The 24,536-nt window shown below is 37.2% G+C and overlaps 1 protein-coding gene and 1 pseudogene across 5 annotated transcripts in view; both read left to right on the plus strand.

Annotated features, from left to right (window-relative positions):
* Positions 1-24,536, plus strand: part of arhgap12b (Rho GTPase activating protein 12b) — a 92,211-nt gene that overhangs the window by 54,662 nt on the left and 13,013 nt on the right. The window contains exons 3-10 of one of the 5 annotated variants that reach the window (XM_067430640.1): positions 14,983-15,243; positions 17,042-17,182; positions 17,262-17,342; positions 19,883-20,008; positions 20,625-20,696; positions 22,942-23,003; positions 23,788-23,869; positions 24,281-24,403. In XM_067430640.1, coding sequence (XP_067286741.1) covers positions 14,983-15,243; positions 17,042-17,182; positions 17,262-17,342; positions 19,883-20,008; positions 20,625-20,696; positions 22,942-23,003; positions 23,788-23,869; positions 24,281-24,403 — 948 coding nt within the window. Of the gene's footprint in view, positions 1-14,982; positions 15,244-17,041; positions 17,183-17,261; positions 17,343-19,882; positions 20,009-20,624; positions 20,697-21,127; positions 21,200-22,941; positions 23,004-23,787; positions 23,870-24,280; positions 24,404-24,536 lie in introns of all 5 variants that reach the window. The other 4 variants (XM_067430639.1, XM_067430641.1, XM_067430642.1 and 1 more) reach the window with 4 other exon arrangements.
* LOC137056518 (uncharacterized) lies at positions 21,206-22,934 on the plus strand (annotated as a pseudogene).

Below are 24,536 nucleotides of genomic sequence, written 5' to 3' on the forward strand. Positions count from 1 at the left end.
GGTCCCCTGTTAGATAGTAAATCACGACGCCTGTGTGTTTGCTCTGTCATTTCTTATCATCATAAACACACTGCAAAGATTTAGAGTTTTTACAGCAATACCTGGGTTTAAAGGGTTAAATCAAGCAGGAATAGCTCTCTAATGTATTAATTGCAGGTCATTATTGAATAGTGATTACGTTACACACACACTGACTCAGGTCCCCTGTTAGATAGTAAATCACGACGCCTGTGTGTTTGCTGTGACATTTCTTATCATCACAAACACACTGCAAAGATTTAGAGTTTTTACAGCAATACCTGAGTTTAAAGGGTTAAATCAAGCAGAAATAGCTCTCTAATGTATTAATTGCAGGTCATTATTGAATAGTGATTACGTTACACACACACTGACTCAGGTCCCCTGTTAGATAGTAAATCACGACGCCTGTGTGTTTGCTGTGACATTTCTTATCATCACAAACACACTGTAAAGATTTAGAGTTTTTACAGCAATACCTGAGTTTAAAGGGTTAAATCAAGCAGAAATAGCTCTCTAATGTATTAATTGCAGGTCATTATTGAATAGTGATTACGTTACACACACACTGACTCAGGTCCCCTGTTAGATAGTAAATCACGACGCCTGTGTGTTTGCTGTGACATTTCTTATCATCATAAACACACTGCAAAGATTTAGAGTTTTTACAGCAATACCTGAGTTTAAAGGGTTAAATCAAGCAGAAATAGCTCTCTAATGTATTAATTGCCGGTCATTATTGAATAGTGATTATGTTACACACACACTGACTCAGGTCCCCTGTTAGATAGTAAATCACGACGCCTGTGTGTTTGCTGTGACATTTCTTATCATCACAAACACACTGCAAAGATTTAGAGTTTTTACAGCAATACCTGAGTTTAAAGGGTTAAATCAAGCAGAAATAGCTCTCTAATGTATTAATTGCAGGTCATTATTGAATAGTGATTATGTTACACACACACTGACTCAGGTCCCCTGTTAGATAGTAAATCATGACGCCTGTGTGTTTGCTGTGACATTTCTTATCATCACAAACACACTGCAAAGATTTAGAGTTTTTACAGCAATAACTGAGTTTAAAGGGTTAAATCAAGCAGAAATAGCTCTCTAATGTATTAAATGCAGGTCATTATTGAGTAGTGAATATGTTACACACACACTGACTCAGGTCCCCTGTTAGATAGTAAATCACGACGCCTGTGTGTTTCTCTCCTCAACCCCCACAACCCCCCACTCACAATTTACATTTCAATAAGGGAAGACTTGAAAAACCAGTTTGTGAACCACAGGCCAATAGAGCTCAAACTACCAATGTGGCAGAACCCTTCTCAAATAAACTTGAGAAGATGCTGGGATTTGCCCAGCCAAATTAAACTTAATTACATTTTTTACAATCGCTAGGCCACATTTCTCAATACTTTGGTCATTTTCAAAATCCTTCACACAGTTCTCCGAACCAACTTTCCGCTTCACATCAGTTATTAAACATTCAAAATCCACAAAAACCAACAAAACACTTAATTCATGTCTCAAATCAAGTGCCAATGATCCACAGTTTAGCTTGCACAGACTGAAGTTGTGATCACTGTGTGAAGAGTTTTGAAAAAGTGTGTTTATTATTGAGAAATGTTTTGTAAAAGAAAATTTTATATCACAGCTTAACTGTGGATCAACATTGCTTTAGCACAACATGCATTCAATGGCAACATCTTTCAATTTACCTGAAATCTTTTCTCACTTTGACACAATCAAATCTTTGTTCTACAGGCCAATTTGCACATCCTTACATGCTGTTTTCAAAAGTGTTAAACTTATGGACAAAACAATAACATAATACAAAACTGAATGAGACAGCAATTTACAACATGTATACCGTAATACTGTAATGCAATTTATCCTGCTAAAAAAATCAAACACTATCAAAGCAACTTTGATGAAACACAAGTGTTAGACCATTACCATCCATTCAAAAGAGGAAACTTAGGAATAATGTTGTACTGTACTGTAAGCATGCAGTGAATTATGAGCAGCAGAGAGTGTCATTCTAGTTTTGTAAAGACATTTTAATTGTATAATGTTCCTGATGTTAGTGTTGATGTAAACCTGCGCTGCTAGTGCTCTGGAAGAATGAGTTGATTTGTAAAAGTAAAATTAACTGCTGTGAAGCTGAAAGTTGGTTAGCAAATTTATAAACTCCTCACTCAGTTCTCCTAAAGATTGGGAAATGTGTCCTAGCGATTGTAATTTCATTTCATCATGTAATTTAAATTTATTTTTGGCAGGGTATTTGGTCTAGGACACAGGTAACAGTAGTGAGGTTCTGTGTCTCACCTGTGAGAGTCTTCATGCATTGAAATGTAAATTACTGGTGGGGGGTTGAGCAGCAAACTCAACACACACACACTATTCTCTATTCCAATTTCAAGAGCACATCTAAACCACTAGCCCAAACACATTACAAGTGAAAGCACAAATAAATACAAAAGATATGATCCACATAAAATAAACAGTGCTTTTCAGGACAGTCTCTCAATAGTTGTAATATAACAGTGTATTGTCCTCACTGTAAAAATATATATATATATATATATATATATATATATATATATATAATATATATAATATATATATATATATATATATATATATATATATATATATATATATATATATATATATATATATATATATATATATATATATATATATATATATATATTTTTTTTTTTTTTTTTTTTTTATAAGTTAATAATTTTAAAGTTACTTTTTCTCAAAGTGTATGTTCACTTAACTGAACCAACTATGACATAAGCAACTATGTTTACTGGGATACTTCCTATTTTTTTTAAATAATTTTGTATTCATTTGTCCACTTAAGAGTAAAAAGTCCTGAAAGAGAGCTCAGTTTAGCATTCGTGGACTGTCATAGATACCGCTTTCGGGGCGTGTGCTTCAGGTGTTCACGCATACAGCACGTGAGTAATGATGAGCCTTCTGAAGCAAAGTGGCACGTTTGTGTAAGAACAATGTGCATATTTTAAACTTTATAGACTAAACTAACTATGTTTATTGAAAGAAATTGTGTTTTAGTGTTATTATGAAAAGAGTAACCCCTGACGCTAAGTTTTGTTTAGCTCTAACTTCTCTCTTCTGCGTTTGTCAGTGCACATACGTCAAGGATTCATGGGTGAAGAAGGGTTACTCTTTAAAGGACAACTCCGGTGAGAAATGACCCTTGGGGTAATTAACAGACGGTGGTTACAGAGTAGATCTTTCTGTGGGATGCGTTTTCATGGAAATCAAGTGTAAAGAGTTTTATCTCTAAAAACAGATTTGAGTGACGAACGCTGTGCTAAGTGATGAACTGTGACTTGGAATCTCATATGGGCCATTGTTTCCGGAAGAAAGCACTGAACGCAGTAGAGAAAAAAAAGAAAAAAAAAGTCCATGTAATTAGATTTAACAAACTTAATTCCTATCGACCAGCTCACTTAGCACAGCGTTCGTGGCTCGAGTCGTCGAGACTGTTTTCCAAGATGGCTGCAGTCTGTAAACGTGTAATGTACTGTCTTTATAAAGTACCTTCTTATTAAACCGTTTGTACTCTAACAAGTTCTCAATGCTTCGTTTGCATGTAGGGACCCTCATTATGCTGCCGTGTGTGAGGATATGTTGAGCCTTGTTAGTGGTATTAACTAGCGATTTAATTTCACTTATTCCATGCCCCATAGACATTATAAGCTAATCTGTGTTTAGAGATAAAACTCTTTAAATTCGATTTTCATGAAACCGCATCCCAGAGAACGATCTACTCGATAACCATCTGTTAATTACCCCTAGGGTCATTTCTCACCGGAGTTGTCCTTTAAGCGCAATGTGATTCGTGTGGCACTGAAAACCGAGAGCTAGTATTTTAGTCTATGGATCAGTTACTGTGAGGATCAGTTATATGATGGTTAGATGCACTTTTATGGACCGACAAGGCACTGGCATTTTAAAGCTGGGAAGAGCCAGGACTTTTTTAATATAAATTTAAATAACTCAGATTTTATTTATTTGAAAAAAGAATGTCATATACACTTGGGATGACTTGAGGGTGAGTAATTCATGGGCTAATTTTCATTTGTAGGTGAACTAACTGCTATAAACTGGGCCCACAAACACAGTAGATCCACACAACCCCCCCCCCCCCCCACACACACACACACACAATTTACATTTTAATAATAATAAATAAGGGAATAATTGAAAACCTAGGGCCCTATAATTTCCGCGATCACGGAATCGCGGAATTGGCATATTAACGCGGAATCTGGTGTTAACGCAGATTTCCCCGGAGTTTTACATATTTGTAATGAAATTCTGTGTCGTGTGGGTGGAGAACGTATGTCTGAGGAAAGTGCAGACCGGGGGAAGCAAATCTTCGCGACACAACCCCTCCCGTCATTTCAGCTCGCCCGTCAAAACAATGAAAGTACAGCGAAGTTGGTCTCCACGGCTCTGCTTTCGGCAGCGAAAAAGTTAAGAAACTCGACGCTAACGGCGGTTTCACACTGCACGCGCAGGCGGCGCAGAAGCTTTGCGTATGGAGAGCGGGAGCCGCGCTCGTGTATTGCACATACAGACCAATATTGTCCATTCTGTCAGATTTTCCTGTGTTCTGCTCGACCCCTGTCATCTCGTGCTTTGATTTATAATGTGCACATTAGGCAGCAATGCATATCTGCTGCAAATGCGACCGTTTTCCCCTCTGTTCCAAACATGCATTTAACATGCTGCATATGGGTAGTTTACACGATAAGTAACCTTAAAGTTAAAATTAAGCATCTAGTTTTAATCATTTAAAGGGGCCTTTGAAGTTGGGGGAAAAAAACTTCTGGCAGTGTTGTGTTTTCGTGTATTTTTATTTTTCACAGCTCTGGATATCATAATGGTGATTGTTAAACACACAGAACAATTCACTACATGATTTCATGGTGAAATGTGTTTTTTATGTTAATTTTCAAATTTAAATGTTTTACTTAAGAGTACTTAAGAGTACTGTAAAATATGATTCTTATGATTTTTTTTTTTTAGTTCTTTTTAAAAAAAAATTACTTGAAAGAAAAAGCTAATGGAGCACTTTCATTTTAACTTATATAAACTATTATAATTTATTTTACCGGAAAGTTTAAAGCTAATAACCATTAATATTTGAAGTATTTGAAGTGCTGTGTTATGTCAAATATCATATTTGTCCTAAAAAGTAAATGTGATGTTTGTTACCTCGATAAATTTAAGGTCATTCCTATTTTTTGTTTTATGTTGTATTATATTAACATTAAAAGCACACTCTTTTTTCACCAAAATTACAGTAAAGGGTAAAAAAACTGAATTACGAAACATTTTAACGGAAAAAAAGGAATCTGCAAAAATTAAAACGGAAAAAACGGAATTTGGGAAAAAATAAAACGGATTTTATAGGGCCCTAAAAACCCAGTTTGTGAACCAAAGGGCCAACCTAGAGGAAAGGAAAATCAAACCTGAGATCTCCTTCTCAACTCACATCTTTCTCCTAGACAGAAATGAGATCAAGTGAACATCAAATTGAGACATAAGGCTAAGTCTCCTGCTTCTCACATGTTTATCCTGAGACAAAAAATGACATTCTCTCATGTTTATCTCCACTAAAGTTTCATAAGAGATCTCAACAACATCACATACTGTGCTCTGATTTGTCTCCTTGGCGAGAGAGACTGGATTGCTCATATGTGTCTCCTCTAAAGTTTCAGAAGGGAGCTCAACAGTATCGCATGCTGTGCTCAGACTTTTTTCTTCAGCTCGATACTCTGGAACTCTCACTTTTGTCACCTCTAAAAAGTTTCATAAAAGATCTCAATAACATCACACAGTGTGCTCAGAATATTCTCCTTAGTCAAAGTCTCTGGCACTCTCAAATTTGTCAAACAAATGTTGGTCACTTTTTCAAAACTCTTCACACAGTGATCACAACTTCAGTCTGTGCAAGCTAAACTGTGGATCATTGGCACTTGATTTGAGATATGAATTAAGTGTTTTGTTAGTTTTTGTGGATTTTGAATGTGAAATAACTGCTGTGAAGCAGAAAGTTGGTTTGGAGAACAAGTTTTGAAAATGACCAAAGTATTGAGAAATGTGGCCTAGCGATTGTAAAAACTGTAATTTAGTTTAGTTTGGCAGGGCAAATCCCAGCATCTTCTCTAGTTTATTTGAGAAGGGTTCTGCCACATTGGTAGTTTGAGCTCTATTGGCCTGTGGTTCACAAACTGGTTTTTCAAGTCTTCCCTTATTGAAATGTAAATTGTGAGTGGGGGGTTGTGGGGGTTGAGGAGAGAAACACACAGGCGTCGTGATTTACTATCTAACAGGGGACCTGAGTCAGTGTGTGTGTAACGTAATCACTATTCAATAATGACCTGCAATTAATACATTAGAGAGCTATTTCTGCTTGATTTAACCCTTAAAACTCAGTTATTGCTGTAAAAACTCTAAATCTTTGCAGTGTGTGTGTGATGATAAGAAATGTCACAGCAAACACACAGGCGTCGTGATTTACTATCTAACAGGGGACCTGAGTCAGTGTGTGTGTGTAACGTAATCACTATTCAATAATGACCTGCAATTAATACATTAGAGAGCTATTTCTGCTTGATTTAACCCTTTAAACTCAGTTATTGCTGTAAAAACTCTAAATCTTTGCAGTGTGTTTATGATGATAAGAAATGTCACAGCAAACACACAGGCGTCGTGATTTACTATCTAACAGGGGACCTGAGTCAGTGTGTGTGTAACGTAATCACTATTCAATAATGACCTGCAATTAATACATTAGAGAGCTATTTCTGCTTGATTTAACCCTTTAAACTCAGTTATTGCTGTAAAAACTCTAAATCTTTGCAGTGTGTTTGTGATGATAAGAAATGTCACAGCAAACACACAGGCGTCATGATTTACTATCTAACAGGGGACCTGAGTCAGTGTGTGTGTAACATAATCACTATTCAATAATGACCTGCAATTAATACATTAGAGAGCTATTTCTGCTTGATTTAACCCTTTAAACCCAGGTATTGCTGTAAAAACTCTAAATCTTTGCAGTGTGTGTGTGATGATAAGAAATGTCACAGCAAACACACAGGCGTCGTGATTTACTATCTAACAGGGGACCTGAGTCAGTGTGTGTGTGTAACGTAATCACTATTCAATAATGACCTGCAATTAATACATTAGAGAGCTATTCCTGCTTGATTTAACCCTTTAAACTCAGGTATTGCTGTAAAAACTCTAAATCTTTACAGTGTGTTTGTGATGATAAGAAATGTCACAGCAAACACACAGGCGTCGTGATTTACTATCTAACAGGGGACCTGAGTCAGTGTGTGTGTGTAACGTAATCACTATTCAATAATGACCAGCAATTAATACATTAGAGAGCTATTTCTGCTTGATTTAACCCTTAAAACTCAGTTATTGCTGTAAAAACTCTAAATCTTTGCAGTGTGTTTATGATGATAAGAAATGTCACAGCAAACACACAGGCGTCGTGATTTACTATCTAACAGGGGACCTGAGTCAGTGTGTGTGTAACGTAATCACTATTCAATAATGACCTGCAATTAATACATTAGAGAGCTATTTCTGCTTGATTTAACCCTTTAAACTCAGTTATTGCTGTAAAAACTCTAAATCTTTGCAGTGTGTTTGTGATGATAAGAAATGTCACAGCAAACACACAGGCGTCATGATTTACTATCTAACAGGGGACCTGAGTCAGTGTGTGTGTAACGTAATCACTATTCAATAATGACCTGCAATTAATACATTAGAGAGCTATTTCTGCTTGATTTAACCCTTTAAACCCAGGTATTGCTGTAAAAACTCTAAATCTTTGCAGTGTGTGTGTGATGATAAGAAATGTCACAGCAAACACACAGGCGTCGTGATTTACTATCTAACAGGGGACCCGAGTCAGTGTGTGTGTAACATAATCACTATTCAATAATGACCTGCAATTAATACATTAGAGAGCTATTTCTGCTTGATTTAACCCTTTAAACCCAGGTATTGCTGTAAAAACTCTAAATCTTTGCAGTGTGTGTGTGATGATAAGAAATGTCACAGCAAACACACAGGCGTCGTGATTTACTATCTAACAGGGGACCTGAGTCAGTGTGTGTGTGTAACGTAATCACTATTCAATAATGACCTGCAATTAATACATTAGAGAGCTATTCCTGCTTGATTTAACCCTTTAAACTCAGGTATTGCTGTAAAAACTCTAAATCTTTACAGTGTGTTTGTGATGATAAGAAATGTCACAGCAAACACACAGGCGTTGTGATTTACTATCTAACAGGGGACCTGAGTCAGTGTGTGTGTAACGTAATCACTATTCAATAATGACCTGCATTTAATACATTAGAGAGCTATTTCTGCTTGATTTAACCCTTTAAACTCAGTTATTGCTGTAAAAACTCTAAATCTTTGCAGTGTGTTTGTGATGATAAGAAATGTCACAGCAAACACACAGGCGTCGTGATTTACTATCTAACAGGGGACCTGAGTCAGTGTGTGTGTAACGTAATCACTATTCAATAATTACCTGCAATTAATACATTAGAGAGCCATTTCTGCTTGATTTAACCCTTTAAACTCATTTATTGCTGTAAAAACTCTAAATCTTTGCAGTGTGTTTGTGATGATAAGAAATGTCACAGCAAACACACAGGCGTCGTGATTTACTATCTAACAGGGGACCTGAGTCAGTGTGTGTGTGTAACGTAATCACTATTCAATAATGACCTGCAATTAATACATTAGAGAGCTTTTTGCTTGATTTAACCCTTTAAACCCAGGTATTGCTGTAAAAACTCTAAATCTTTGCAGTGTGTTTGTGATAATAAGAAATGTCACAGCAAACACACAGGCGTCGTGATTTAATATCTAACAGGGGACCTGAGTCAGTGTGTGTGTGTAACATAATCACTATTCAATAATGACCTGCAATTAATACATTAGAGAGCTATTTCTGCTTGATTTAACCCTTTAAACTCAGTTATTGCTGTAAAAACTCAATCTTTGCAGTGTGTTTGTGATGATAAGAAATGTCACAGCAAACACACAGGCGTCGTGATTTACTATCTAACAGGGGACCTGAGTCAGTGTGTGTGTAACGTAATCACTATTCAATAATGACCTGCAATTAATACATTAGAGAGCTATTTCTGCTTGATTTAACCCTTTAAACTCAGTTATTGCTGTAAAAACTCAATCTTTGCAGTGTGTTTGTGATGATAAGAAATGTCACAGCAAACACACAGGCGTCGTGATTTACTATCTAACAGGGGACCTGCATCATTTTGTTAAACATAAATAAATCAAAAGTGGTTAGTTTAAAAAGCTCATAAATGTATAAGGTGGTAAGATGGGCCTTTTATATGGGCCAAAAGTCACACATTATTTTTACAAATACTTGGCTAATATAAAATGTTTTTAATAATGTCTATGTTAACACTTGTTTAAAAGAACTTTAGATGCAAAGTTTGTTCTATTTACCGTACCTTTTTTTTTTGATAAATAAAATAATGCATTATTTTTCAATAATTATAGGCCACTGTCATTAAAATGTTATTATTAAAATTATGTTATCATTAATATATATATATACACAGAAACAAAAAATATTTACAAAAGCATTGAATGAGATCCCTTTATAATTTAATAAAGTTTTTTTTAATCGTTTTTTCTTGGATCCTGTAGTATTTAATTTTAAAGTAATGCAAAGTTTGAAACTAGTCAGGGTGTTTAGTAAAGAGATATAATCTATATAATGTTTGTTCCTTTAGTAAGCAGCCTGTTAAACAGCAGCTCTAGAGTCAGAGGACAGCAGGCCATTCAAACAATAGAGGAGTGTGTGTGTGTGTGTGTGTGAACGACGTGTGTTTAAGGGCTATTACAGTTCCTGCTCCAGCCTACAGGGGAGCTGCTGAGCATGGCCTTAAACACTCACACACTCTTAGGTCCCCTCTTGGTCAAAATTTTTAAAAATTCACCAGAGTGTTGTTTCTTGATTTTAACATGATTTAAACACACACACCTGTAGGTCCTTACTTGGTCAAACATTTAAAAAATCACCAGAGCATTTCTTTAGTGTTTTACTTCCTTTTCACATGATTTAATGCATGACCAACAGGGGACTTGAAAAATGTCCCCTCTTGGCTCAGAGGTCCCCTGTTGGTGAGTGTGTAACGACGCCAAGGTCCCCTGTTAGATAGGTAGACAAGTACACACACACACACACACACACACACACACACACACACACACACATACACATACACATACACACACACATACACACACACACACACACTGGTGAGGTGCTTAGGAGGGAAAGGAATGCAGGTTACCATGTTGCACATAATTTTTCATTGGCGCACAGTTTAATGGTCTAATGTGGACCCCTAGTGGCCAATCACAAGAAGAGAACACCAGAGGATCTGATATAGTGCTTTAGAGAATATACACAGTAGTCACCGCATATATATATATATATATATATATATATATATATATATATATATATATATATATATATATATATATATATATATATATATATATATATAGCACTTTATACAATACAAATTATTTCAAAACAGCTTTACAGTGATAACAGGAAATTATACATTTTGGCTGTTGTTCAGTCAGATCAGTGTTGATTCTTTTCTGTTATAAAAAGCATCAATTATTAAATTAATTTGCTCAAAAGCTGTTTTAAACGCAAAGGGTAGTCACACCAAATATTGATTTGACTTAGTTTATAGAAGTTAATTGATAAATAAATCAATTTATAATAAATCAATTTAAATCAAAAATAAATCAATTTAAATCAATTTATGACATATTAATAAATCAATTTATGACATTATTTTTTAATGCATCTTAACTTTACAGTATTTTTAAAACTTTTCAGTTTCTTATTTTAGTCAAAGATGGACTTTGATGATGAGATTAGATCTCCATGTGGACCATACAGTGCGAGTAGAGTATCTCTGCAACAGCAAGGCTTGTGGGTTACTTCTGGTCAGCAGTGGTGAGAAATTACCAACAGCTGTCCGAGGAGGGATAAACCACAAACTGGCAACAGGGTGTCGGGCGCCCAAGGCTCATCTATGCACAAGGGCAGTTAAGGTTATCTCATCCGACACAAGTAACACAAAAGTGTAATGATGGTTATGGAAGGTACAGTGGATTGCACTGCTGCGTATGGGGCTCCGTAGTTACAGACCAATCAAAGTGCCTATAATGACCCCTCTACACGTCAAACGCGCCTACAGTGGGTGTTAAAACTGGACCTTAGAGTAGTAAACAGGGGTCAATGGGGTCAGCATGGTCTTCCTGACTGGTTAGCGACTATGAAGCCCAATACACAACAAACTGCGATGCACTGTGTATAGTGACACCCTTCTATCAGAACCAGCATTAACTTCTTGAGACCACACAGGCCAGCCTACGGTCTCCATGTGCATCTATGAGCCTTGGCCACCCATGACCCTGTCGCCAGTTTACCACTGTCCCTTCCTTGGATCACTTTTGATATATACTGACCACTGCAGACCATGAACAGCCCACAGGAGCTGCAGTTTTAGAGATGCTCATCATCTGGCCATCACAATTTGTCTTTTTGTCAAACTTGCTCAAATCCTTACGCTTGCCCATTTTTCCTGCTTCTGACACATGTTCATGTGACACAATGTTCAATTTCTGCCTAATATATCTGACCCACAAGCAGGTGCGTGAGGAAGAGATAATAAGTGTTATTCATTTTACCTGTCAGTGGTCATAATGTTATACCTGATCGGTGTATAAGATAATATGTATGTCAATTATGATTTGAATAGCTCTCATTGTGTACCACAAGCATAAAGGAGTGGTTGGCACATGAAGCATGATGGACATATGCATGAATGGATGATGATGATTCATCGAAAGATGAAGGAATATTTGCTTGCTTCAAGAAAATGCATCAAAAGCTTGCAGAATTCACATTACAGTGACTGGCGCAGTTGCATCTATTGTACCTTTGTGCTGTCTGAATGAAAAGGCGTATGTGGAATAGAAGCCATCAGATTCCTGTGTTCGTGTGTGACTGGTAACCACAAAGGACTTCATTAGCATCCATATCTGAACATCTAATCCGAAAATATCTCTGGAACAACAGACTTCTCATAACATGAAACAAATCGGCATTCATTCCATATACTTGCTTAAAGACACTTCATAACCTGCATCCTGACTGCATTTATTATGAGCACATACTCAAATCTCTCTCTGGTTTTAATTCATGCACACTCACAGCTGTTACCACGTATATGTGTGTGCTGTGCATTTCCTCTTGGGTGTGCTCTACAGATTTCCATGTGGAGGCATGTGGCTGAGCATGGATTTGAATACGTTCATCTTGTTTTCTGTTTGTGCACGCAACATCGCACATATACTGATTGAAATTAACTTTACTGTTTGAGCTGTTTTGAGGTCAGCTTTCTTATGAAAGGTTCCAGTAGAGGCTGGTCTCTCTAACAGTGTTTATTTGTAGATAGAGTGTCTCTTGCGCTGTCTCAACCACATGCACAGAGACAGATATGCAAACAAGGGTTGAGTTTTGTATATTTCAGTGGAGAGTTTCAGTATCTCCATCAGATTGAAGAGAAAAAGACCTACAGCTCAAGAGACAAGCAGGAGTCAGAAGGTGAAGTTTACCAATGTGTAATGCTTTTGTAATGTTTCATTTCAAGCGTGTATGATGTGATACGATGCACAATTGGTAATATCGTACTTTGCATTATAAATAATTTTGATAATTTAAATAGATACGACTTTTATTGTTCATTTTATATTGTATTTGTGACGTGTTTTATTTCTTTGTTCAACTGGTGTGTGTTTAAAAGTGAAACGAATGTTTCAACACTGTAAAAAATTATTGCTGTTTTTTGTCAGTTTAACTTAAAAAAAGTAAGTAACCTGGTTGCCTTAAAATTTTGAGTTTATTGAAATAAAAAATTTGAGTTGATACAATGAAGGAAATTTGTTTAATAAATAGAAACTCAAAATATTTTTGTATCTGAACCACATAAAACATTTTATAAATCATGAAAATAGCACTATTTGGCACGTTTCACTGCGTCATCAGGTATAAAACACACACAATTCCCCAATATGCTTACAAAATCTTTTAATAATATTTTAATAAAGGTTGTCAAATCTCAAAAAATGTTCATTGTATTAACTCAAAATTTTAATTTCAATGAACTCAAAATTTTAAGGCAACCAGGTAACTTTTTTTCTAAATAATTTTTTTTTACAGTGAAAGAGATGTTTCAAATATAATCAGGTTTGCTGCAGCAGTTTATTTTCTTGTTTTTTTTTTTTGCTATTCCAATATTTAATAGTTTTAAGTATTTTTTTTTTTTTGTATGTAATTTGTAATTAAAGGGTTATGTAAGTCAGCGGGTCATGATCACACATAACCCACAGCTACTTACCACATAAAGAAATATATGGATATAAAATATGAATTTGAGGTTATATTATTTTATTATGTAAACTGAAAGAGAACTAGCACTGTAGTATAGTGTATTGCGAAATGCCTTTAGTTGAATGTAATATTGGGATTTTCTTTTGCCCAACGCCACACAGTCACACAGGACAGTGGAAAAGGTTCGAGCAGCTTTGAGTCTATTATCATGATAAACCTTATTATTTCAGTATGGCAGGAAGTCCCATATGTTTCCATGCATGACAGGATGGATTAGCCAGCAGACCTCTTCCAAATATTCAGACTATTTGAGATCTTTGCCAACAGATCTTTCCATAAAAACAGGAATTGTGTCAGATTTTTTCAAGGCTTAGCAATTGATTTGTTTGATTGGTCCTCAGACTTGTGCCATGTTGCACCCCTGACGGGTCACCCTATTGCATATGTGTATGCATTCATAGATGCTGTGTATGCCCACTTACTAGTTGCAGTATTAGGGTTTTAAGTCAAGTAGTCTCTGGTGACTTTGTTGATGTTCTGGGAAGAGTAGTTTCTGTTCCTCTCAGGTGAGAGACTCGCTTCTATTTCTGTTCTTCCTGTATATGTGAGTTTTCAGGTGCTTTTGTATTATGTGGTTTGTTTTCATTTTGGTGAATCTTACAATGGGTTACATCACCTCAGCAGTGAGAACGCTGTCTCTTTTGCAGTAATGAGGAAGAGACACTCTCTAAAATAACTCGTTCAAGCAACTGCAAGAGTGACTGACTTCTTAATTGACTGACTTCTATACTTTGTGTACTAACTAGACATTTCCACTGAACTACTGGGCTGTTTTACTGACATTACATTTACAATCGATTAATTAAGAAACTTATTTTTCCAAAGCAACTTATTATATTTATTTATTTAACAAAAAACATTAATTATGTGTTGGCCTGGACTGGTTAATATATTTAAAACAGAGATTGCACTTAAAAATTAATTAGAGTTGGTCATTTTGTGATGTCTTGATTTTTTTTTTTTTCAAACTGGCTCTTCCCATTGTTCTGTCTTGGTAAATCATATGCAACTATTCCCATGCTTACTTTTTTAACTTTATTGAATTCTCCCCATGCTTTATTCTCATTTAAAACATGAGTTGTTTTAAGTAATCTGTGTGAAAGTCCACTAGTCCAGCTAGTTGTCAGCCATGAGCGCATCAATAAAATAATTGGCAGATGTTTCTTGGAGCCCCCTGTGAATCTTGGATCTCTCTCAGAATTTCTCCACTGCCTGGCAGAATCAATCACAGTTTTATTAGCTGCTTTTGTTTCTCTTGGCCTTCTTGCTTTGGCAGATGTGTGTACTTATTTTCCTGTAGGACAATTTTCCTCTGACTTGCTCCTCTTTCTCTGTTTTGTCTGCAGGGCATCTCTCCCACCGGACAGGGTCGACCCGAGTCCCCCGTGTACACAAACCTCCAGGAGTTGAAGATCTCTCAGTCATCTCTCCCACCTGTTCCCACTTCCTCCCCTCTGCACATCCTGGGCGACTGGGAAACGCACAAAGATTCGAGTGGAAGAAACTTCTACTACAACCGCACGACTCAGGAGAGGACCTGGAAACCACCCCGCTCCCGAGACAACGGGGTCAGTCGCGGAGACACGTCCAACACTGGAGACATGGAGGTAACAAACACCTGGGAAAAATGTCCACTAAAAAAATCCATATTGGTCAACTACGTAAATTGATTTCACATGTAAAACACCATCTTTATTCTAATGTGAGTGTGACTCTGTGCCCACATGCTTGTGCATGTGAAAGTTTGAACTAGGCCAAAATCGAAGTAGGTCTTCAGTCTATATTTAAGCCTTTGAAAAATGCTGTTCAGATATTTAAGCTTCAGCAGCCAGCTGACCCAGCTTCAGACAGAACAGAGTTCTCAGCGGATATTGCTGTTATTATGATTATTGTTTAAAATGACAAAAGTAATGTCAGTTAAATTTTTCTTAAAGCTACACTGTGTAACTTTTTTAGTTTATTCTTAGCTAAAAACACTTAGTTCTTCAAAAATATATGGGCTCATTAATGTATATTAACTTCTTTTAAGTAATAAAGTATTCTCGTAAGTTTATAATATGCCATTGAAAATACATACAAGTGAGGGGTTCGAATGGCGGTCGCCATGTTGCCCCTCCATCTCGAAAGTACATTAGCCAAAGAGGGACATTCTCGTAAATTCAAGCTTCGCCTTTCGGGTTTTAACACTCGATGGCATCGGTCGAATGTGAAGACGGGGATTGCCATGTTAATCTTGGACTAAATTGGCCACCGAAACGAAATCAGAATCGAGAGGAACAGAAACTATTATTCACTGGATGGTCATATACCTTTACACCGCTAGATGGGGGAAAATATCACACAGTGTAGCTTTAAATTGTGTATGTCCATGTTTTGTTTGAATTTCCCGAGCTCATTTAGGACAGCCTTGTCTGAAGTTTCGATCCAAGTTTCACTCTTTCTGTTGTCCATAGCTGCCACCAAGTGGGGAAAATGTAACTTTAATTTGGGTATAATAAAATGGGGGGCATGATATATATTTTTTTATCAGTTAAAATAAAATTGGTTTACAGATGCTGTGTTGTTTATATATATATATATATTTGTAATTATTATTATAACTGTTTTTGTTGTTGTATTTATTTAAAATACATCATTAAGATTTTTTAAAATTAAAATATATTATTTTTAAATAGTAATATGTATTGTTTATTACTGTTAATAATAATAATAATGATATTTATTTAAACAAGAAAAATTGATTTTTTTATAATGATAATTTTTAAATAAGTAACATTTATACATTTTGTTTATGTTTTTATTAAAGGTGCACTATGTAGGATTTTTGCAGTAAAAAATCCCAAAACCACCAGGCCAGTGCTATATATTTTGTTCAGCTGAGTTCTTACAATATCCCAAATGTTTCCAACTATTAGTAAATTGTGAGAAAATATAATACATCTAAACAGAGCTGCGTTACCTCATACTCGACCAGAAAAGTGGAAATGCCGCCGCCGACTGTGTCCTGTCATAATAAAAGTCCCGTTGCTCGCGATCCGTGTGTTCGGCAACAATCGCTCCATCGGCCTTGCTCAGCTCCACAACACTCGGTCCTGCTCTGCTTCATACTATGGTAACATTAATAATCGCATCCATGAACATGATTTCTGTCCCAAGATTCTAAGCTCAAACTTTGTTTTGAATAGGCGCCCTCTAATGGATGGAAAAATGACATAGTGCAGCTTTAAAGTGACTTACATTGCATTTGAAGTACACATTTTACTAGTTTATTTATTGGAAATATAAACTGTTGCCGTTGTTGTTAGCACCATGCTGTATTGTCGAAGCTACAGAAATGAATGCTTTTGTCTTTTTTTATGATTCACTTTGTCTTTCTGCCATTTTTGTTTTCTCTCTCTTGTCTAGCATTTGTCATCTGAGGAGAACTGTCCCAGCACACACTCCAGTCAGTCAGACAGTCAGTACGGCTCGCCCCCTAGAGGCTGGTCTGAGGAACTGGATGAGCATGGCCACACACTCTATGTGTCTGAATACACTAATGAGAAGGTGCTGCAAAGAGCTGCTTCCATACCAAATCTCTTTTTGTTATGTAACAGTGTAACAGATGTTTTTCTTTGTTTGGCAGTGGATTAAGCATGTGGATGAACAAGGACGGCCGTATTACTACAGTGCCGACGGATCCCGTTCAGAATGGGAGTTACCAAAAGTAAGTGAAACTTATTTACAGGTTCACCCCGACAGTCTTTCTCCTGTCTTAAAATAATGTAGTGATTGCCTGTTTTAGCTCTAGTGTTAACCAGCGCAGTAGGAGGTTTACTGGGAAAATCTAAAAGTAACCCTGATTCCCTAATCGAGTTAGCCGAGATCAGTGTCTCTAGCGCACCAGTCATGCTGCACACCGTTGGTCGGACCACACTCTCTTATTTTATTACACATTCTTTTACACTCATTCAATCCAACATATACACACACATTGTACTCTGGAGGGCTGTGCGGGTTGGGCGGGCTCATGTTCGGAGGAGACACATGGTTCTGTGGACAGTGAGGAGAGAGGTAGTGGCTGTTCTCTATTCTTTTCGGTGTTTTTATCACTGCCAATAGTCAATATGTCAGTTAGGGATGCACCGAAATGAAATTCTTGGCCGAAGCCGAAACCGAATAATAATGAAATGCTTGGCCGAAGACCGAAGGCCGAATACCGAACGCGGTGTTTCGCATTTTTTTTTTACCATTACAATAATTAAATAGTAAAAATTTCCTTTTTACTATTTTGTGTTGCTTTTCAGAGAAATAAATCAAATAACAAAAATACAATTTCAAAATATTTATTTAACACTGAATTTTTTTTAACATTCCAGCAGATATTATACAAACTAAGCACAACATAACTTAAAATAAATAATTAGTAAAATAAAAAACATATTTTTATTTGGCCATCTTAGAAGCCCCCTTCTTGAATAGCCTATGTTAGACCTATAACTGACTGCTGAAAGAATGTAACTCTGTATGTCTACAACAACAAATGTGCATTGAATAGTGCAAAAAATGTGGATGAACCCACAACAAATAAATAACTGTCTTAGACATAAGCCTACTTAGCCTACTTCTTCAGGAAAAGTGGCAGGTTCTTCTTTATGAAAAGTAGCTTCTCTGCTTTCTCACATGAAAGTCGGTTCCTCTTCTCATCGATGACATGAGCACTAAATTTCAGCACTAAACAGTGCTTCCACACTGCTGACATGTTTGCTGCATAAAGCACGCAGCTCTCACTCTACGTGGGTTACTTTTTGATCGCGTCATTAAAAACGTCATTGTTCGGCCAAAATTATTCGGCCTTTTTACTTATTCGGCCGAATGCCGAAAGTGCTTTTTTTGGCTATTTTCGGCCGAATAATTTCGGTTGCCGAATATTCGGTGCATCCCTAATGTCAGTGTCAATAGTCAGTGTTTTTTTAACCAACCTTTTTTGTTTGTCTCTTTAAAATATTAGATAATTTCCTTTAGAATTTTGTATATTGTAAATAAATGTGGAAAATCCCGCTATATTTATGAAATGTGCATAGCGTTTGGAGGTTATTGAAGGAACTGTATGTAAGAAATGTATATCAATTAATCATAAAATGGCCCTGATATGTCACTAGACATTAAGAAATCATGTTAATTTCAAATACTTATATCACTGACAACAGTAGTCCGGCCAGGATATTATCATTTAAAAGATGTTGTTGCAGCCCTTAACTGATGTTGACACCCCTTAAAATTCACTTCCTGGTGTCAGTTTCCCAGAGTCACCTCCTCTTCCCCCATTTCCAGTCCTAATTATAGTTGGGGATTGGCCTTTTTTGTAAATTTCTGATTTCAGTCATCGATAGGTCTCAAAAAAAAAAAAAGAGTGCTTAGGGGGCGAGGCATGTCCGTCATGGAGATTATGAGAATTCTGTTACGAAAATTATTGTTGACAAATACAAAAGCATGTCTATGAAAACATGAACATATGACTAGAATAAAATGAACTTCTAGATTATGATGCATCAATGTTTTTGAAAAAGAAACATCTTAAAACAAAAATGACCATCTCAGATAACCCACTGAATAATATCGGGCATTGTATTTGAACTGAAACTGTGAATAAACACCACCCTGCAGAGCTTTACTAGCGGGTTAATAAACTAAACCAAACATATCGTATATTAGATAAATCTGCCCAAAAGGACACTTATGCGCACGTGAACTTGACCGTCCTGGTTTGAAAGGGAAACTCACATTCTGAATGCACTTTTCCCTTTACAAAAAAGCTGATACACCGGCAACTAAAGCACGGAGAATTTACAACATTCTACTACAATCTTATTCTCATTATAATATTATGTATATGACGGATTAGCGCTGCACATCTTGCACTCAGCTGTATGTCATGATCTCATGATTCCAGGCATCACTGCAGTGCATGCTTCCAAATCCAGTTTCTCTTTATTTCGCCGGTCTGGAAGGCTTGCTGTCTAACGCTAACCAACAGACCTCAGTTACCGCCCAAAATGCTGTAATAACCAATCAAAAAAATAGACAAATATATGTTTTAAAGTCAGGGCGATCATCGTTTTCATGATCAATTGCCACCGTCACGTTCGAGTACTCTCGCACTCTCGCACTCTCGCACTCTCGCACTCTCGCACTCTCGCCCATCCCTAGTTTTAATCGATGGTTTTAACTCTTTCCCTCTCTTTCTTACTTCTTGTTTGTTCCCAGTATAATCTCTCTCCTCCAATCTCCGGAGAAGCTCCTAAGAGTCACAGTTTGGAAAGGAAGCAGCAGGAGCCCATTGTGCTGACCAAGTGGAGACACAGCACATATGTGCTGGACATCACTGATAAGGTACGTCTATGTTGTTAAACACAAATGTTCTTCCTCACACGATCAAACACAGCATTCACAATACAGTTCTCTTTTGTAATATATATATATGCACACACTGCCATTCAAAAGTTTGAGTTCAATAAGATTAATTTGATAGAAGTCAGCATTTATTGGCTCAAAAATACAGTAAGATATTGTGCATTGTGCATTAAAAAATGAATAAAATTTAAAATGACTTTTTTTTTTTTTTGAAAATATTTGAAAATGTAATTCATTCCTGTGATGGCAAAACTGAATGTTCAGCATCATTACTTCAGTCTTCAGTGTCACATGATTCTTCAGAAATCATTCTTAATCTTCGCTGGCATCTGTGTGGGGAAAAAGACAACTATGACAGCCTTCTAACTGGATGCTGGTTTTCATTGTAAAACATTTGAGATGGTCTATTAAGTGTATTATCACATACCAAATATATTTCCTATAGGAGAGCATAAGGCTTTTAGCAGTTCTTAATCTCAGTGCGTGTGTTTTGTCTTTTATTTTGTCACTTAGTAATGCTGGTTCTTTAAAGATGCTAAATGAAACAAGCCTGATATTATGTTGCTCTTGTGTCACACAATGGTTTTCATTCCAGCTCCCATTCAAAAACAGATGGTTCAGCGTGAACCGCCTCACCAGGGGCTTCGGTCTGTCACTGTACAGAAAAGTTAGTCACCTCATTATGCTGTAACCAATCAGATGTGATTACAGACTTCTTGATTGCTTCACTTCCCAAATTGAAAGTGTTTCCAATCGAATCAAGGAAATAAATCAGTTTGAGTTCTTGCTCAAAAACCTACTCAAAATGCGCACTTCATGATTTTGTGCTTATTTCTTGTATGCTTGCGTCTGCTGCCTTTATACTAACTATTGTACTACTAACATGTCAACATCTAGTCCAAGTCCTTATAAATCATTCATGGCACATCAAGACTTGAGATAACAGTGATTCTGACCATTATCTGTCACCAGCCTTTTTCCTCTTGGGAAACTCTTAACTACCTTTAAGAATGGATCTAACCTCTTTTTGTATTAATCTTCTAACCCTCTCTCCTCTAAATGTTTAACACTGCACGTTCTCTGCTTTATGACTTGCAGGAGTCTGTAAATGCCAAACACAACTCTCCTGAATCAGACTCCTGCCCCTCTTCACCAAAACACCCCTCTACCGTTAGTATAACCGATAACCTGTGAATGTGTATTAACATTCAGTTCTCTTTTAAATGCATGTTGTCATCAGAATTAACACTGCAATTGATATTCCCTAATTTAAATACTACTGCTAATAATAATAATTTATTCTCTATAGTACTAAACTCAGCAAAAAAAGAAACATCCCTTTTTCAGGACTGTGTATTTCAACAATAATGTTGTAACAATCCAAATAACTTTACAGAGCTTCATTGTAAAGGGTTTAAACAATGTTTTCCATGCATGTTCAATTAACCATAATCAATGAATTAACATGCACCTGTGGAATGGTCATTAAGACCGTAACAGAGAGTAGCCATTTAAGGTCACAGTTCTAAAAACGCAGGACACTAAAGAGACTTGTCTACTGACTGTGAAAAACGTCCAAAGAAAGATGCCCAGGGTCCCCGCTCATCTGCGTGAACGTGCATTAGGCATGCTGCAGGGAGGCATGAGGACTGCTGATGTGGATAGGGCAATAAATTGCCAAGTCCGCACTGTGAGACGCCTAAGACAGCGCTACAGGTAGACAGAAAGGACAGCTGATCATCCTCGCAGTGGAAGACCATGTGTAACAACACCTGCACAGGATCGGTACATGCGAATATCACACCTGGGTACAGGATGGCCACAACAACTGCCCGAGTCACACCAGGAACACACAATCCCTCCATCAGTGCTCAGACTGTCCGCATAAGGCTGAGAGAGGCTGGACTGAGGGCTTGTAGGCCTGTTGTAAGGCAGGTCCTTACCAGACATCACCAGCAACAATGCCGCCTAAGGACACAAACCCACCTTCGCTGGACCAGACAGGAGTGGCAAAAAGTGCTCTTCACTGATGAGTCACGGTTTTGTCTCACCAGGGGTGATGGACGGATTTGTGTTTATCGTCGAAGGAATGAGCGTTACACCGAGGCCTGTACCCTGGAGCGGGATCGATTTGGAGGTGGGGGGTCCGTCATGGTCTGGGGCGGTATATCACATCACCATCGGACTGAGCTTGTTGTCATTGCAGGCAATCTCAATTCCTTGTGGTACAGGGAAGACATCCTCCTCCCTCATGTGGGACCCTTTATGCATGCTCATCCGGACATGATCCTCCAGCAGGACAATGCCTCCAGCCATACTGCTCGTTCTGTGCGTGAGTTTCTGCATGACAGCAATGTCAGTGTTCTGCCGTGGCCAGCGAAGAGCCCGGATCTCAATCCCATTGAGCACGTCTGAGACCTGTTGGATCGCAGGGTGAAGGCTAGGGCCATTCCCCCCAGAAATGTCCAGGAACTTGCAAGTGCCTTGGTGGAAGAGTGGGGTAACATCTCACAGCAAGAACTGACAAATCTGGTCCAGTCCATGAGGAGGAGATGCACTGCAGTACTTCAAGCAGCTGGTGGCCACACCAGATACTGACTGGACTTTTGATTTTGAGCCTCCCTTCATTCAGGGACAAATTATTCTATTTCTGTTAGTCACATGCTTGTGACTTTTTAGTTTATGTCTTTTGGTGTTGACTCTTTTAGTATTCTTACAAATATTTACACACATTAAGTTTACTGAAAGTAAAAACAGTTGAAAATCAGAGGACGTTTCTTTTTTTGCTGAGTTTATAATCATTATAATAATAGATAATTATGTACAGTATTCTTATTTACTTTTGATTTAATAGTTTTTCTTTATTGTTTTTGTTTTCTTTTAATTGTTATTGATTTTTCTCCTCTCTGCAGCCCTCAGAAAAGTGTGGTGTTCTCAATGTCACCAAGATCACTGAACATGGCAAGAAAGTCAGGTAAACACTGCATCGCTGAATAATGCCATTGATCTTTAATTGGTATGGGGAAATAGATACACTAAAATAGTAATAATATTTATTAATTATGCAGGATTATTAAAAGTAACTTTTTGTGGCCTCTAATATTGGTTAATGCTACAAATAATGAATTGTGTTAAACAGAATTTTTTTTTTTTTTTTTTTTTTTAAGTTTTTGAATATTACCTTTAATGTAGTGTGTAATATAGCTGTTTTTGAATGTACAAGGTCCGCATTGCCAAAATTAGTAAATAATTCCAGTCTCGCTATGCAGTTTTATGATACATTTGCATAATGCTAGCCTATGGTCTTTATTGGCTGCTCGCGAACGTCTGCTTTGACCCGCCTTCAAACGCTGTAGTTGTAGCTGAGACTAGAAGAGTTTGATTCGTGTTGTCGACATGCAGAGAAATGCTGTTTTCTTCACCGTGAAAGCAAATCCATTTGACGAGGATTCGAGTTTGAATTGATACGGTGAAACTATTCGTATCACTGTATACAAGTGCTACGAAATCCTCAGACACTGTGAGAAAAGAGGCGATGGTGCTATTTATATTATGAGAACATTTGTGTTTTTTGACCTCGGATAAATGAAAACCTATTGTAGGAGGCATCTAAAACAAAATTAGGAGCCTTTAATATAGCATAATAAGCACTTAAAAAAACATATAATGCAGTTCTTGGTGACTCCCTTTTCTAGTAGTTTCTCATTTTAGCTTTAGAATAGTGACACAGATGCTCTTATTGTTTTGTTGACCTGCAGGAAGAATTGGGCCTCCACCTGGACGGTCCTGCAGGGATCCTCTTTACTGTTTGCAAAGGGTCAGGGCACCGGCACCAGCTGGGTATGTATTCATGCCAGGTTACAATGTCCTGTTCTTCTGGGGCTAATGTGGAATTTTTCTCTTGAAAATACTTCAGTGCATTTGACCTTGTTAGTCTGTAGTAAGAGTTGACAGCATAATTTCAATTGGCACGCTTTAAATACTGCCAGGCCGCTCCATAGTCAGCGTCACATTTGCCTGCATTTATGCAGGAGTGTACTGTGAGTGTACTGCATCCACATTCAGTGCTCAGCAAGTGTGAACAAAAAGGCACCTGGATGCTTTTACATATAATAAATATTAGCTCTCTTGCCGATTTGTACCTCTCTCCTTCGTTTATATCTCCCATGTGTGTTGTGAGTGTGTTTTCATGCATCATCACTCTCTTTATGTTCTTTTCCTTTCTTCCATCTCTTCTCTGTCTCTTCAAAGTCGTACTGCCGCAATGGTTCCTTTCCTGAACTCCTCCTTTCATTGCTAAGTAACTGGAAGCGTTCGATTAAGCCCCGGCCTGCCGTGTCCTATACGCACTGTAGACGCGGCCGGGCTCCTTCTGTATGTGTCAGCCTCTCTGAACTGAATGAATGTGCCCTCTGTGCTAATCTAGGAACAGTTTTGCATAGATTAAAGATCACTGAAATTTGATAAAACATTCTTTAGATGGTTTCAAATAGAATGTTATCTGATA

The sequence above is a fragment of the Pseudorasbora parva genome, chromosome 21 (assembly GCF_024679245.1).
Source record: "Pseudorasbora parva isolate DD20220531a chromosome 21, ASM2467924v1, whole genome shotgun sequence".
NCBI classification, from domain to species: domain Eukaryota; kingdom Metazoa; phylum Chordata; class Actinopteri; order Cypriniformes; family Gobionidae; genus Pseudorasbora; species Pseudorasbora parva.